Source organism: Lycium ferocissimum, chromosome 10, assembly GCF_029784015.1.
Source record: "Lycium ferocissimum isolate CSIRO_LF1 chromosome 10, AGI_CSIRO_Lferr_CH_V1, whole genome shotgun sequence".
NCBI lineage: Eukaryota > Viridiplantae > Streptophyta > Magnoliopsida > Solanales > Solanaceae > Lycium > Lycium ferocissimum.
This window is the reverse complement of record NC_081351.1, coordinates 37,265,365-37,282,786: the sequence shown is the minus strand read 5'-3', so window position 1 is coordinate 37,282,786 and position 17,422 is coordinate 37,265,365. Positions and strand designations below refer to the sequence as shown.

The 17,422-nt window shown below is 36.1% G+C and overlaps 1 protein-coding gene across 4 annotated transcripts; it reads left to right on the top strand.

The window, feature by feature from the left end:
- Positions 1-8,916: 8,916 nt before the first annotated feature.
- Positions 8,917-14,377, top strand: LOC132033729 (cryptochrome-1-like). 4 transcript variants are annotated; one of them, XR_009408857.1, is made up of 6 exons: positions 8,919-9,769; positions 10,296-10,514; positions 10,911-11,617; positions 12,389-13,188; positions 13,927-14,024; positions 14,060-14,377. XR_009408857.1 is itself a non-coding variant. In XM_059423775.1 (5 exons), the coding sequence occupies exons 1-5, from the start codon at positions 9,457-9,459 to the stop codon at positions 13,928-13,930; spliced, it is 2,043 nt and encodes a 680-aa protein (XP_059279758.1). In that variant the 5' UTR covers positions 8,920-9,456; the 3' UTR covers positions 13,931-14,377. The 4 variants fall into 4 exon arrangements, 3 of the variants coding, with proteins under 3 accessions (XP_059279759.1, XP_059279758.1, XP_059279760.1); XM_059423775.1 differs by having other exon boundaries at positions 8,920-9,769; positions 13,927-14,377; XM_059423776.1 differs by lacking the exons at positions 13,927-14,024; positions 14,060-14,377 and having other exon boundaries at positions 8,917-9,769; positions 12,389-13,192.
- The last annotated feature ends 3,045 nt before the right edge of the window (positions 14,378-17,422 follow it).

The window sequence follows — 17,422 nt, the reverse complement described above, 5'->3', positions numbered from 1 at the left end:
TAATTTCTCGCTTAAGGGGATTCGGATGAACCCCCTTACACCCACTTGGCTCCACCCCTGGTAGCAACTAGCTATTGTTCAATACAATCCTTCAACATGATGTATAGGGCAAAATCCTTAGACACCAAGTGAATGTATTAAAAGATGACATATGGCGATGGTGACAAGTCAAATTCGAGTCGACGAGGGGCTCCGGGAAATCATACGAAGCTCTGGATAAGTAATTTGGAAACCCACTTCCGGAGGCAGATATTACAAAAGGCTCGGGGAAGCATGCCAATTCACCGGTCAAACGTCATTTAAGATGTGGATTACAGAAACGTTACAGAAGACCCCAAGTTTCCTCTAGCTTTTATTAGCCTTTATTAGGCTTTATGGTATTACCTTTTATTGCAACATCAATATTAGTAATTAAGAGGGCATGATTTGTGGATCATGCACCCCAAAGCTCTAGTATAAATAGAGACTCTCATTCTGTTGTAAGACATCTGAAACTCAATAGAAAACAAGTGCTCTTAAGAAATTTCTTCTTGTTCTTGTTTTTGCTCTTAAGAAAACTTTGGCGCATAGCTTGCCCGAACACTGTAGCTCACTACTTCGTCAAGGCTCAGGCTATTTACTTTGACTATTGCTTGCTTTCATTCTAATAATCTTACTTGCTATTACTTATTATCTCATTATTTTGGTCATATTGATCCATGTGTCCTTGACCACGCATATAAATTTAACTGTACCAATTTTAAGTGTAAACAGTTTGGCGCCCACCGTGGAGCCTGGATAATTGTGGTATCATTGTGACCCACTTTCTTATACTAATTCTCTTAAGTCTTTTCTTTTAGAACATATACTTCAGATATGACAAAAACAACTGATAGCCAAACTCATCTCACTACCGGAAACAACAATGGAGTAATTACCCCCAAAAAGGGTCTAAATCAACGGGTTACAGATGAAACAAGGCCTACTGATGAAACTCCCGAAGAAGCAATGTAGATCGTGATGGAACAACAGTGGTCAATAATGAAGGAGATGGAATTCATGAGGCAAACTATCTCAGCACTTTTTGGTAACCTAAATGGCAGAGTCAATAGGTCCGGAGGGATACCCCCGACACCAACTGTCGGAAACAATACGACCAGTGGAGACCGAATGAAGGGTAGAACCATTGGGAATGAAGACGCGTCCGGGAGTGAATCCGTCCCAGATGATTCTTTCCGGTCATAAGTCTTGCAGTTTATGAAAGACATCACTGATAAGATGAACAAAAGCTCTAAGGAAGCGGAAAAGAAGGTGAGGGAGCTTCAGGCCCGTATGGATCAAATCCCAGGGGCTCCGCCAGTCCTTGAGGGGCCCGGGTGCGAAAATCATATTCAGTTAGCTTACAAACCAGAAGATGCCTGCAGTTGATCCCGAAGAAATTTGAGATGCCGGATATCCCCAAGTATGACTAGACGACAGATCCGTAGGAACACATAATAGCCTACACCATGTCTGTCAAGAGAAATGACCTGAAATCGAATGAGATATTATCAGTCTTGATCAAGAAATTTAGCCGGACATTGGTTCAAGGGGCTTTAACTTGGTATTCTCTTTTGCCCGAACACTATATTGATTCATTTGCTATACTAGTAGATATGTTTATTAAAGCACAAGCTGGAGCCCTGAAAGTGTGAAACCGAAAGGCAGACATCTTTTGCATAACGCAAGGGGAGACCGAGTTGCTTCGTGAATTTATCACCCGGTTCCAAAAAGAAAGGATATTGCTGCCCATGGTTCTGGATGAATGGGCAGCTGAGGCTTTCACTATGGGTCTCAACACTCTGAGTTTGGATGCTTCACAAAAACTCAAGAAAAATTTGCTAGAGTTCCAGGCAATAATGTAGGAAGATGTTCACAATCGGTATACGTTGAAGATTCGCATAGAAGATGATCATGTTAATATATCGACATCTTCTATGACCCCGAATCAAGGTTAACTAAACTTTGATCGGAGGCATTCTAGAAACCGATTTGAACCATACCCGTTAGGACCACAGACTGTCATGAGGCAGGAGCGATTTCAGAGCGAGTCACCAGAAAACGACTTAGATGAAGAGCAGTAATGTCTATGAACACTGTGGACTGTCACAATAAGTACCGGAAGCATCTGAAGATGGCTTCAGGATAGTAAAAAACATCATGTCCGTTAAAGATACCAGAGATAGCCCGAACTGGCTCAGGGATAAAGAAAAGGACTGGGGACTGCCAGATCAGCCTCGAAAAAAATAGAAGGAACCAGAACTAAGAATCGACTAAACTCAATAGATGTCAGCACGACCGCAATTCCCTTGCAGTGTATTTTTGTTCATTTCCTGTAAACTGTCGTATATGCAAAGTTGTAAACACTTGTATACGTTGAAGGAATGGAATGAAGCAAAACTTGCACCTTCTAAACATCTTGCACCTTCTAAACATTCTCGTATATGTTCGAATGAACAAAATCATTCTTCAATTTGCTCAAAGCAAATAAGGATCATGAATCTGAACAATTGTGCCCAAATGAACATGAGACATCTTCTTCATAAGCACTGAAACATACCTCTCTTATAAAGCCGTCCAGTTAAATGGCTAAAAGGCCGAATGAAAATTCCAGGTCATTAACTTTCTCAGCTTCCAATATTGCGAGGTTATAGAAGTTTCAGGTATAACTAAAAACCCTCGATTCAGGAACTCTAAAATTAAAAGTTTCGGCGAAGACTAAAAATCAAGAGTCAAAACTCAAAGATTAAAAGTTCCCGGTGAACACTAAAAACCCAAGATCAAGCTTTCTGTGGCAGTGGTACTTTTTCAGCACCAACCTGTTATATCCGGCATTTTTGTATATTTGGAAAGTTCGGAATAATCTTTGCTTGTAAGAAATAAGGCCATATTTGGATTCCCTAATGTGTCGGTTATGGAAATATTGGTGCGGAATTTTCAAGAAGGTTAAGGACCCAATTGGAAATTGTTTCGAAATTACAAGGTTTTTAGCCAAGTTGTTGGGCCAAAAAAAAGAAAAGGAAAATCAAGACGGAATTAGAGGGGTACGTGACTTCTAGGCCCAAGTCCATGGAAAAATGACAAATTAATTACAAGGATTATTATATATGGATCATCATCCATTAGAACTTTCAAGAAGAAAAGCAAAAACAAGAAAAAGAAAGAAGAGGAGAAATCGGCTCCAAGAGAGAAAAAAAAGAAAAAAAAATTTTCTAGCCTTCAATCTTATTAAAATCCTATTCTTGTTGGGCGAGTTTCGTAACGACGTAATATAATTGGTTTAGCGAAAAGGGCGTTGCGACAAAGTTGAAATTGAAGAAAAAGGTAAGAATTCCTTTTCTTGAGTTATGAGATGAGTTTGCATGTTATAATGATTATAAGTAGATGGGAATTATGGGAGTGTGGTGTGTGTGCATGGCGTGTGTGTGTGCGTGAATAGTAGGTTGGCCGTGAGCCATGTTGGTGTGAAGGAGGGATAAATTTAAGTTTCATTAGTTGATTAGTTATGTTGTTGTAACCTTGGTGATGCATAATAAGAGGGGTCTAATGATTTGAAATGGCATTGAAATGGGTTGTATGCTATTATGGGAAATTATGTGATTTTCATATGATTTTTTATATAGTTATGAAAGTAAGGATTTGAACGTGAATTATAGTTATTGTTGATGAGTTTGAAGGGAAAACGATGCGACTTAGTAGCTTTGCCGCAATTGTAGGAGTTTCGGATAGAATATGGAATCGGCGGGAATGCTTGAATTCTTGAATATTGCTTGGGATGCTATTGAGATATGTTTGAGTAATCTTGAATTAGATAATAAATATGAGAAATGTTGATATTAATTTGATAGTATGAAGTAGGAATGGAAGTTATTGAATTATAAAGAATAGAAGACTATTTATGTCATAAGGTATTTTGTGATTGTTGTTGTTGGTATTGTGTTGTTGAATTAGCCGAGATGATTCTCGGGGATGTTATATATATAGGGGAAGTGCTGTCGAATTTTCATAAACAAGCACTACTTTCCGATTGAGCCTTAAAGCTCATAAATGACAATTGGTAAATGTGATTTTGGAGGAAACGGAATTGAGTTTTGACAAGCTAGGAGCGACTAAGGTATGTAAAGCTTACCCTTTCCTTCCCCGAGGCATGTCTTAGGTATACTAGGTTTGGATATTGGCCTCGGGGATTGTGGAAATCCGAGTTTGATTTTGGTTACTATTCATTCGGCATAATTGAAGTACTTTCCTTACTTTGTTGGAAAAATTTATACTTTCATAACTTTTTCAAATGAGCTCGGATCGCCTCGTGCATGGATGCTTCCATAGGGTTCAATATTCGTAAAAATTATGTATGCCACCTTGATTTGACCGAGGTGGGCCCGCTAGCCCCGAGACCTCTTTTAAATGATCTATTGGGATTACTTGATCTTGTATTAAGAGAACTTTTAACCATTGCTCCTATTATAAGATAATTATTTTAACTATATATGATGATACATTTTGACATAAGAACGATTTAAAGCACGAGTTGGTACAAGCTAAATACGAACTATTATAACGATGTTAATAAATATATTTCCATCGGAAGGAAGTTAACTCAACCATTTAATTGCTATTGTGTGATGCTACTCGGATAACAATTATCTCTTTATGTCTTTACTCTCTTTCATCTTTATGTGGGTACTTTATTATGATACTTGGCCGCGGTATGTGTGTGTGCGTGTGTGATATCGCAAAAGAATTCTCGGTTCTCTACATGTGTGTATATTATATGGTATGCTATATTGGGATGGCAGATTTGGACGGTTAATATTAGCTCACATAAATTAGTTCATTTTACCTACATTTTTCGCCTTTGGAGAGTTTATACACTTGTTTATATATACTATATTTTTTTTGGTAAATAAAATTTATATTTTTTTATGGTGTCCGCGCTTAGGTCACCTCTTCATTGTTCAAGTGCTCCTTTATTTATTCGTATTTTGGTATATACTTCTCTGTGTACAAATTTGTCTAACAAGAATGTGATTTTGTTGGTTTGGACATGTATGTGGGTTAGGGTTGATTACGTACTTGATTAGCTTTATATGTTGTGTGCGAACTTATGTATATATATGTTGTGTTGTTGGTTGGCCTTTGTTGGTATTTTACGCGTGCGGAGTTAATTTTGGTTGGTAAGAAAAACGAGCTTCTGCCCGATTTTCTTTCTAAATACTTGGGTTACGATTTTGAAATTTTGGTACGCATTTCTTCACGGCCTCGGGGTTGGGTCGTGAAATTTATATATGGTAAAACTATATAGTTGTCATATGAATCCTACTTGTACTCTTTTTTCCTTCAATTTTGTCCCATTGGATTTTTCGGCTAAATCGCGAGGGTGGACTACGTGACTTCCGGCAAGAAGTGAACAAATTTGTCACGTCGAGTCACATCTTTTTGCAAAATTTAAAATGATGTGTATTTTTTTATAAAATATAAATCCTTAGACACCAAGTGACGTTTAAAAAAATTAACAAGTCGGATTCGAGTCAAAGCGAGGGCTTTTTTGAAAAACTTGAAGTTTGAAATCAAGTAATTTGTTAATGGGAGAGCAGATTTCATAAACAAACGCTGATTTAAACGTCATTAAAATATGTGATCATTTCATATGACTAGACTAGCCTTTATTAGGCTTTATTACCCTTTATAGAAAATGAGAGAGAATATTGATAATTAATGGCATGAATTTGTGTGCACATTTAAATAGGTGGGATAAATAGAGAAAATTTGTTGAGTCATCCCACTGAAAACACCTTTTAAGCAATATCATCTTGTTCTTGCTCTTAAGAAAACTTTAGCAATATTTTCTAAAAGAATATAATCTGTCGATAGCGTATGAAAATAATGCATTCTAATAATCTTACTTTGATTACTTATTATCTCATTATTTTGAACTATTACTCCAGTGTTTAGACCGTATATAAATTACATCAAGCCGAATTGTGATAGAGACAAAACCAAAATGATCCTACAAAAATTGACTTATTGGCTTATTGGTGTTGGGTTATCGGATTACGTGAAAAAGTTAAAATTTTATTATTAACGGCTTAAATAAAAAACTTAAAACCTTTAAGTTTATAAAATTTATATATTTATATTTTTATCTAAACATATAAAATATATATTGTAAACCTGAAAGACAAGTCTAAACTTTCGCCCATTAATCCCCTGAACCTAATTTCACCTACTCCTCTCCTACGTGAGTTTTAAAGCAAAGTAATAGAAACAATTATCCAGGATGTCTTTCCTCTTTCATCTTTCTCCTCATTCGTCTTTATTATGTTTTGGTACTTAGAAAGTTTGTTTAAACATATCAAAAGAATTTGTTCTCCTGCTTTCATGCATGATTTGAAGTATACAAATGATTTGAAAATAGATGAAGTTAGGGGGTGGGAGAGTTTATACACTAAAATTTATATATACAAATTTTTTTTTGGTAAACAAATTTATATTTTTTATGTGTAGCTAACTCCTCAATAATGCTTTTGTATTAGCAAGAACAAGAACTTTGATTTGGCTCGATCTTTTTTGAACCGACTTGATTAGCTTTAAGAGAGCTGAACTTATGAATTGTAAAGTGATAGTTTTATAATTTAAGCGATACACCGCACGATTACCCGATAATCCGATCCGAACCAACCGATATCTTATCGGTTGGCATTTATATATTTAATATTTAAAAAAAAGCCAAATTAAGTGTTTAATCCATCCGATTTTTTAAAATCATTGTGAACAATTTTGTCACGTCGAGTATGAGTCCTTTTTTGCAAAATTTAAAATGATGTGTATTTTTTTATAAAATATAAATTTATGGGTCAAGTTTTACGTTTAAAAAAATTGAAATCATGATTTAGAATCCCAAATCTTACTTTTTTGAAAAACTTGAAGTTTGAAATCATGAAATTGAAGTGAAGATTTTGAGCAGATTTCATAAATAAACGCTGATTTAAAATTAAAATATGAAATCATTTCATATGACTAGACGCCTACTGACTCCCGGCCTTGCCCAAGAAAATGAGAGAGAGAAAGTGACATCCACAGAAGCTTGTAATTTGCACATTTAAATAGGTGGGGAGTAAATAGAGAGAAAATTTCGCTGACGGTCATCCCAGTGGCACCTTTTAGAAAGGAGTATCATCTGGTAATGTTTCGCGAAAAAGATTGCAATATTTTTCTAAAAGAATATAATCTGTCGATAGCGTATGAAAATAATGCAAAGTAATTATCAATTTGAGACCGAAAGTAATTTTTTTGAACTAAAATAGTTTTAGACTAAAATTCACATTCAAGCCGAATTGTGATAGAGACAAAAGAAAATGATCCTACAAAGATCTTTTATGTTATTTCGCGTCTCTTACGTGAAAAAAGGAAAAATTCCTTAAAAGAAAATAAAAAACTAAAAGTAAATTTATAAAGGATTATAAAACTAATTGATCAGCATACGTAGAAACTTAATTAAGTTGATTGACTATTAAAACTTTCGCCCATTAATCCCCTCCTATTTCACCTACTCCTCTCCCCTAATATATAGGAGTAATAGAAATTTAAATTAAAAAGCAAATTTGGCCTGTAAACCATAAGAAGGGTATACAAGAGCATGTGAAAATAGCAGTAAGATAGGGGGTGGGGGAGTGCCCACATTACATTACAAATGACTTTAAATAGCACCAGATGAATTGGAATCTAATGCCCCCAATAACGTAAGGCCCATGCCCACACCCCCTTTAGAAAAATACCAAATCCAAAAGTAGTCAGCACCCCTAAGTCCTATCTCTTCTCCATGCTTTGCTGTCCCCTTCCAACTCCCCTATTTTCTCTCTACACAATCCCAACTTGTTCGGACAAACATAAAAAATATATTTAAAAAATTCCCAGCTTCGAATTATAATTGAATATCATAATGGAGTAATAAAATTTGGTGTCTAGCATCATGTGCAAGCAGAAAAGGTTGTGTGAATCAAACTTTGCCCCTATTATGAATTTTTTTCTATCGTGTTCGATAAACTACTTTAAAATTCATTTTTATTTGGATTCACGACAAGAACTTTTATTTTAGTGGTCAGAAACTCCTTACAAAACATGATTTTATTTACAGGGCTCGAACCTGAGATCTTTGACCAACAATAATGAAAAAGTGCAGAAATAATTGTAAATAACTCTATTTCAAAAAAATTATAATGATAATTAATTTATTAAATTGTCATAAAAAAAGAATTAATTTACTGTACTACTAAATTGCATTGTTAGAATAATAGGAGTAATATATTTACACTGTGCATATAACTTAGTTTACTAACGATGGTTGTGGTGTAGTGATCGGTACTACTCTACCCTTAACCAGGATCTCGAGTCCGATCCCCCTTGGGTATGGAGTCACCATTGTTAGGGAGTGCTTTGCCCCCCAAAGTGGGACTACCCGACACGAATCGGGATTAGTTGGGCCTCAATGCGGGTACCGGACACCTGATGGGAAACAAAAAAAAAAAAAAAAGACATAGTTTCTATTATTGACAATGTCATTTCATTTTTATTAATAATAAGAGCCCGTTTGGATTGATTGTTTTATAAGTTGACGAATTTTTTTGAGTATTTAATTGGTTAGGCAAAAAGCAATTTGTCTTAAAATAAGCAAAAAAAAATAATTAATGCTTTTCGCTTAAGCTTATCTAAAACGAAATTTTTAAAGTACAACTCTTTTTAAGCCCATCCAAACAAGCTCTAAGGTGCACAATCTTATTTCATTATTGATTTTCCATTATCTGATTAAAACATAAGCTCTCAAAATCACTTTCAATTTGCAATGATTCATGTAAATCAAACATCTAATTTTTATGACTTTATTGTACACAAAGAAAGCCAATCTTGAATCTAAACAGGAATTTTCCACCCTGTCAAATGGAGAGAGGATTAGAGAAGGCACTACAGATGGAAGCTTGGTGGAGTTTTGTTTCTTTCTTAGGATAAGAAAATAAAATCTTGAAAAAAACATAAAGTTGTGGCTGCAAATCTCCCATGACTTCTCGTTACCCCACCACCTTCACCAATCACCCTCAATCTCTCTCTCTCTCTCTCTCTAGAGGGGTTGGTTTTTTTGGTTGTAGCTTCAAAAGAATAGCATAATTCGTCCAAGAATTGAGAGAATTAGTTTTTGTACATTAAAGATAGGTTCTTTACTGAATTCCACCAAAAAATATTACTTTTTTTAGCTGACTATGGTTTGTTGTAATCTTTATCTCCTTAGTGAAAGCTACAGGGAGTAGTTAAAGAATAGATAATATTAATCTTTCCAAGAAAGACACTTCTAACATGGTGTGAGAGAAAAAGAGAGAGAGAGAGAGAGAGAGAGCAGAAAAAAGAAGAAGAGAGAGTTGTGGTAGGTGTTAAGGTTGTTGAAGAAAGATGTCAAGTGGTGGTTGTAGTGTAGTATGGTTTAGAAGGGATCTAAGAGTGGAAGATAATCCTGCTTTGGCTGCTGCTGTTAGAGCAGGTGCAGTTATTGCTGTGTTTATATATGCTCCTGAAGAAGAAGGACATTATTATCCTGGTAGAGTTTCAAGATGGTGGCTTAAGCAGAGTTTAGCTCATCTTGATTCATCTTTGAAGAGTCTTGGAACTTCACTTGTTACAAAGAGATCTACTGATAGTATTTCATCTCTTCTTGAAGTTGTCAAATCTACTGGTGCTACTCAGCTTTTCTTCAATCATTTATATGGTCAGTACAGTTTCCACTTTTGGCTTTGCTGATAGTTATGTTTCCTATTCTTGATGTTGTTTTAGAAGTTAATAGTATTATATTGTTGGGGTGGTTTAATTCAGATTGGTGCTTTCTGTATGTCCTTTAAGAATAAGATAATGAATTGTCTTCTGGTAAATATTAAATTATTGGCATGTACCTTCTTCATTATCTAATGAATTTTAGGGTACAGTACGTTTTGCTATGCTCAACCCTCAGTGCTTGTATCATTCTTTTGGCCAATAATTTGCTCAGTGCCTAAATCCGAATCACAGTAATCTGGATTTGTTGTACTAAACATATTCCATATCCTTGTTATTTGATTAGTAGAAACAGAAATGGTGATGCTTTGCTTTTGATCTGATCATGGTTGAATGGTGAATTACTGATATATATGGATGGCTTTTATTTTAAGCATTTCTTGTCAGTAGCAAGATTTAAAAGATGCATAGTTTTGCACAGCCATCTGACTTATCCTGGCAACATTATACTTCGTTTGCTTTAGATCCAATTTCTCTTGTGAGGGATCATCGCGCAAAAGAAGTCTTAACAGCTCAAGGTATATCTGTGTGCTCCTTTAATGCCGATTTGCTCTATGAACCATGGGAAGTTAACGATGATGAAGGTCGCCCGTTCACAACGTTTTCTGCTTTTTGGGAAAGATGTCTTAGCATGCCTTATGATCCTGAAGCTCCACTTCTCCCACCTAAAAGGATTATATCTGGTTTGTTCTCATTTGAGCTTCTCTTATGTCTTGGTGGCTTTCTGGATTAAATTTCTATTCTTGTTTGTACCTTTTCTGTTTAACATATGGTGCTTTTGCTTACTGTTATGTTCCACCACTGATGCACACAAATTGGGAAATCTCTCTCAAGGTAATAGATATATTAACTGTCAGATAAAATTAATGCCATTTGCACTGTAAAGAACCTGTCGCAGGACTCTAAGCTGAGAGAATCGCTACAAGGTGCATAATGTGCTTGTTGGCAGATATTTGAAGTCCTTTCGAAAATGAAAAAGCAACGGTCAAAACAAGTTCCTAGGATGGTTATGTACTTATAAAGAGTACTGGTTTAGAGTTTTTACTTTATTTTTACATGGTTCATGTGTAAACTTCCAGGTGATGCATCAAGATGCCTTTCAGACAACTTGGTATTTGAAGATGAATCAGAGAAAGGAAGCAATGCACTTCTTGCTCGGGCATGGTCACCAGGCTGGAGCAATGCTGATAAAGCACTAACTACTTTCGTTAACGGACCATTACTTGAGTACTCACAGAACCGCCGGAAAGCTGATAGTGCAACCACGTCCTTTTTGTCTCCACATTTACATTTTGGGGAAGTCAGTGTTCGTAAGGTATTCCATTTTGTTCGCATCAAGCAAGTCCTCTGGGCCAATGAAGGAAATAAAGCTGGTGAAGAAAGTGTCAATTTGTTCCTCAAGTCCATTGGGCTTAGGGAGTACTCAAGATACATGAGTTTTAATCATCCTTATAGCCATGAAAGGCCCCTGCTTGGTCACCTAAGGTACTTCCCATGGGTAGTGGATGAGGGCTATTTTAAGGCATGGAGGCAAGGTAGAACAGGTTATCCTTTGGTTGATGCTGGTATGCGGGAGCTATGGGCCACTGGCTGGCTACATGATCGTATCCGAGTCGTGGTATCTAGTTTCTTTGTGAAGGTTCTGCAGCTCCCGTGGCGGTGGGGAATGAAGTATTTTTGGGACACATTGTTAGATGCAGACCTTGAGAGTGATGCTCTTGGTTGGCAATATATATCTGGTACCCTACCTGATGGTCGTGAGTTTGATCGGATTGATAACCCACAGGTATGTCAGGGTAGTCTTTTGGGGAGAATCTCTTAGTTCAATTGAAAATTTTCTTCTCTAAGAAGCAGAGTTGCTGCCATTGTAGACCCTCATCATACCATGGAAATTTTAATAGCTCTTTGACTCGTCTATACTTTGAATGTTTATAGCCTTCCATGTTGTGGTTATTGTTATTTTCAGACTGTAAGTTGGTTCCAAAGGCACTTGCTAGTAGACATTCTATGAACATCTCATGGGCCTAATCTTCTTGCTTGGCATCCAACATGCGGAAAGTGCTAAAGCTTTAGATGTAATGTGTATGCGAATGCAAAATTGCAAATCGTGCTTCTTTTGTATACTGAGATATTAGTACAGTGCTTGAGCTTCTTTTGGTAATTGTGTTGATGTGTGAATCTTTTCAATCTAAGGAATCGGCTTGTCTTCTGCAGTAAACTATGCTTTAATTTTGAGTTACTTGACCAATATCTTATGAACGATTTTCTTGCTCAATACATCATTGAGTGGCTTCTAAGCTGCTTGCCTAATTTACCCTCATAGTCCTGCTTTCCCCAGTAACCTAAAGAAGGACTGGTGAGAAATGAACGGAACAGACTTCAGTTTAACCTTATATCATTTTTTCTGTGTTCCTTTCTTGTTAATTCACATAAAACAAAAGGGAGACTGCAGTTTTTGCTCTGTATCCTTTTCTCCGTTTCTCTTCTTGTTTCTTCATGTAAATTTGTTTGAATAAATGTGACTAGTTATTTGAAACTGATGGTCTCTTTCTGGCAGTTTGTGGGATACAAGTGTGACCCTCATGGAGAATATGTAAGGCGGTGGCTTCCTGAACTCGCTAGGCTGCCCACCGAATGGATACACCACCCATGGAATGCACCAGAATCTGTACTTGAAGCTGCTGGCATTGAGCTTGGTTACAATTATCCTCTTCCAATCGTTGAAATTGATGCAGCAAAAGTTAGACTAGAACAAGCCCTATCACAAATGTGGCAGGATGAAGCAGCTGCAAGAGCTGCGATTGAGAATGGTATGGAAGAAGGACATGGCGACTCTGCTGACTCCCCAATAGCATTTCCTCAGGCCATGCATACGGATATGGACCACGAACCAGTCAGGAACAACCACCCCGTAATAGTTACAGTTCGACGCTATGAAGATCAAATGGTGCCAAGCATAACTTCATCTTTGTTCAGAGCTGACGATGAAGAGAACTCTGTGGAGATTAGGAATTCAGTCGTGGACAATAGGGCAGAAGTTCCAACAGACGTCAATGTAGCTGAAGATCCTAGAAGAGATACGGTTGACCAAGCCGTCATGCAAACAGCTCGAACCAACGCCACTCCACATTTTAATTTTGCGGTAGGTAGGAGGAATTCTGAAGATTCAACAGCAGAATCTTCGAGTAGTACTAGAGAAAGGGATGGGGGTGTAGTTCCTGTATGGTCTCCCACAAGTACTAACTATTCAGACCAATATGTTGGTGATGATAATGGTATTGGGACCAATTCATCTTACTTGCAAAGGCATCCACAGTCTCACCAGCTAATGAACTGGCAGCGGCTTTCTCAAACAGGGTAAGCTACATAAGAATCTTGAATCATCAGCAGAAGAAGGCATTCGTAAAAAAAAAAAAAAAAAAAAAAAAAAAAAAAAAAACAAAAAAAAAAAAAAGAGGATGAAAAATGAGGAAATGAAAAACACTCTCCTATTTTATCATTCCAGCTTGAACATGGACATTAGTGTTGCATCTAGCCCAGACAAATATGAGTACTCATGAATGGCAGTAGTCATGGTTATGCTGATATGTCATTTTTTATGTCGGTCATATTTCCTGTATGTCATGGTTAACTGGTGAAAAAGCATAAGAGAATCAGCTATTGCAAATTGCATTGGCATGTTTCACTTGCATCATCATGTTTGATACAGTCATACAGCTGTGGTTGACTTCTCCATGTTAAGTGTCTTATTTGGTGCTGAGAATATTTTAATTTCCTGTCCCTAGCCCACCCCAACAATTGATGTGGGGTGGGGGTGCGGGGTGGGGGGGGGGGGGAAGGAACTCAAAACTCGATTTGCACAACATAAATGATTGCATAAAATATAAATTTGGCCACTATGAAGTGCTACTTGAAAAGTCCGAAAGTTAAACAAATGCAAGCAAATATGAATTTTGCATCCTTTAAACTAAGTTCAGCCACCTCTGTATGCAAGCATGATGCATGTTGCCGTGTTTAAAGACCTTAGGCTCAAGAGGACCTTCTTTAAGTTTCCTGGAAATTTCTTATCCTTTGGTTCATTTCACTTGCTTACAGGTGATCATTTATGTGGAGTTACGATAGCTACAAGGGCGAGAAGCAAGTGGCTAATATGGCCACTTTGTGTCTATATTCTCTAATTGATCAGGTGGTTTCATCCTCATCTTTTGGGCAACCCCATTTTCCTGTTGTACCATATATGCGTGTCTGCTGTATATTATAGAAGTTCTTATTAAGGCCAAATAAGTGTTAGAAAGAGGTTGCAGTCCTCTGTCAATCTCTACACTTGCGCCTTTCTTTTTTCTTTTTTCTTTTTTCTTTTCTGCTACTTACATTTTGATGGCAATAACGTTTATCTTGAAGTCCTGGCACTGATTAGAACTTTGTGGATATCATAGTTTCAAACTCTGTTTGGCGGATGTAAATGCGGTGTAAGCAGCTTCATCTCATATTTTTGTTGTCGGAACATTGTCATTATTCTATAAGATTTCTAGTTTGAATGTTTTCATTGTTCTGTTGGGCAGTTGTGTCTGTAAAGATGAAAGCTGTATGAGTCGTTAACATTATATTTTCGTCTTGGTTTTTTGGGTGCGCGCGTTATATGAATGCACTAGAAGATATTGGGGTACTTGAGCAAACAGTTCTTGTAGGGAGTTGTTACACTTAAGCAAGAGAGGCCCTTGTATGTTTTGGTCACTGCTGCTATGATTATTGATAAATATCACTATGAGCCCGTTTGGATTGGCTTATAAGTTGCTTATAAGTTGTTTGCAGCTTTTTTGAATGTTTTTGGCAAGCCAGCTTAAAGTCATTTTGTGCTTAAAATAAGCTCAAAAAAATAATTAGGCCCGTTTAACTTTGCTTATCTAAAGCAGCTTATAAGCTGTTTCAGCTTATAAGCCAAAAAAAATAATTTGATTTTTAAGCTGCTTAAAATAAGCCCATCCAAACAGGCTCTATATCATTTTTGAGGTGTGAATTTTACAAGGACTTGAACAGAAATGCTACTCCATTTGCAACTCCAGCTAGTTCTATTTCCTGTTGTTGAACATATGTTATATTAGTCAAAAGTGTTCAGCAGGAAAAAAAAAAAAAACATTTTGGTTGAGTAGGAATGATTAGGTGAAATAAGGTATGGTTCATCTTGATGATAAAAAAGGAATATCCCATAGATCAAACAATCAAAGCTGTGCTTTACATGAGAAAAATATAATGTGAAATTGAAGCTTGGTGCTCTATCATCAGAAGTAGCATCTAAGATGACAAATAATAAAGTGAAATTCATGATAAATTCCCAAGTGAAAGCTTCAAGATCTGAGACTGGATTTTTCTAAAGTATGTCATGTTGGTGATATAAGGGATAAGATATAGAAATACCCCTAAGCTATGATGAAATTGCCAACGACACGCTTAAATCATGCAGGAGTCATATAACCCCACGACCACCACCAAACTTATTTTTTCGTATTATCCCCCCTTTAACTTATTTTTCATATTATTTACTCATTTCACTAATTACCTAGTAAAGAAAAAAAAAAGAAGTAAAAAGGCAACATGTGCAAGCACATTCTTATTCTAAACTAAAAAAAGGATCTTAATTTTTTTTTTTCATTTAATTCTTTCAAACCTAAGTGACTAGACCCTTATCAAGTGATTCAGAAAAGGAAAAAAAATTAAAAGAAGAGATGAAGATCGTAACAGTGAAAGAAGAAGGATGAAGGGCTTGATAGAGGATGAGGGTCCGGTTGTTTGAACTTGAAAGAATCAAATGAAACAAAACAAAAAAAAAACAAAAAAAAAAGGTTAAGACCCCTATTTTAAGTTCAGAATAAGAGCGCGTTTGCACATGTTACGTTTTTTTTTTCCTTCTTCTTATTTTCTTGACTAGTTAGTTGTGAAGGGGGTAAATAATATGGAAAAATAAGTTCAAAGGGGTAAATAATACGAAAAGATAAGTTCAGGGGGTCATAGGAACTTTGCATAGTTTAGATGTATAGTTGGCAATTTCACCATAGTTTTAGAGATGTTTTTATCTTTATCCCATGATACGACAATACTTTTTAAGTTAAGGCTGGCAAGTCTTGAGCCCGAAATGAACTATCAGCTAATACATTTTCAAGTACCTGGAAGAAATAAATATGCAAAGTGAATTTCTGTCCTTATTTTGTAGATTGTGTTTTCTTTAAAGTTTTTTAATGTATTGACATTAAACCACTATCTATGTATTTTCAACTTGGACTCTAGAATACTTTTTGTTATTTTAGGTGATTTCAGCATATTTTTGTAATAATTATTTACAGCATGTTCTATTGGACAATTTTTTTCTTCACAAAGATGGAAATAAAATGGATATATTAGCTCTACTAAACTTTTTATTTATTTATTATGATAGCTGTATAAAAGGTTAAAACATTATTTTATTTTTTTGGTCCACCATCAAACTTCATACGACCTACTATTGCATGATAATGCGACTTCATAGAGTTTTACAAAGTTATCCACACAACAGGCAAATTGAATACAAACATTTGCGAAAACAAAGTTACTCCAGTCTCTATGGAAATAAAACTAAGATCTATTGATTTGATACCTTAGACATGCCACTTTTGCGAGGACTAATTGGTGAACAATTAATTGTTAGTAAAGAGCTGTTAGTACTCGTTCCAAGAAAAATCCGTTTAACAATTACGCAAGATTCAACTCTAATAAAATAGTAAGAAAAGTACAGGGACTATTAATGATCATAAAACTTTTCTAAAGTTTAGCATAGCACTTAGTGGATTTATAAGATAAGATAATTAATATCCCGACTTTTTTTTTTTTTCGAATGTTCAATAGTCAAAGCTTAAATAACTCTACAAGGATGTCTTTTATAATAATTCATAGGTGGGATATGATTAAGAAAAGTTGTCAGCTAAGGACCTTGGGAAAAAAGCCCAATTCTTTTGGGACACAAAATCCATGATTAGCATTTAGCTGGACTAAAATATACACAGGTAGAAACTTTTGGTTTGGAGCTATTGTAGAAGTCAACTACTATCATTCTAACATGAGAATTATGAAATAAACAATATTTATGAGAAGATAAATAAATGGAAAGAAACTTATAGTCGGATCTAATGCGGGTAAGGGACACTAGTGAAAATACAAAAAAAATCTTTATGTCCACCCCCCACTCCACACCTTTTCTTTATCTAGTTTAATGTTATAATTGTATTAGTCAAAATGCTGATTCGGCACGTGGACGATTAAGGAAATGAAGCGTGGCAGATCGAGTTTGGTCAGAACCAACTCGACGAAGGTTGGTTTCGGTGCGAGTTCAAGAATGTGCCCAAATAACGACATCTGGGCATGTTCCTAGATTATGCTGAGCCCGGTACACCAGAGACTGTTTGCTTTGCCCTGATGTAAAGTGGCTGGTAGGTCGTCAATGACCGCATACGATAAGTTTCACCAGAGAATCGATCCCGAGAAATCTGGAATTACTTTAGCGATTACACGCCCACGTATATCACAGCTTCAACGTGTAGATAATGATCATTATGAGGGGCTG

Excerpts from the sequence above, each read along its gene's own strand:
- LOC132033729 (XM_059423775.1), top strand. The coding sequence starts at position 9,457 with ATGTCAAGTGGTGGTTGTAGTGTAGTATGGTTTAGAAGGGATCTAAGA. Across the intron at positions 9,770-10,295 it reads TTTCTTCAATCATTTATATG|ATCCAATTTCTCTTGTGAGG; the intron begins GTCAGTACAGTT and ends CGTTTGCTTTAG. Across the intron at positions 10,515-10,910 it reads ACCTAAAAGGATTATATCTG|GTGATGCATCAAGATGCCTT; the intron begins GTTTGTTCTCAT and ends GTAAACTTCCAG.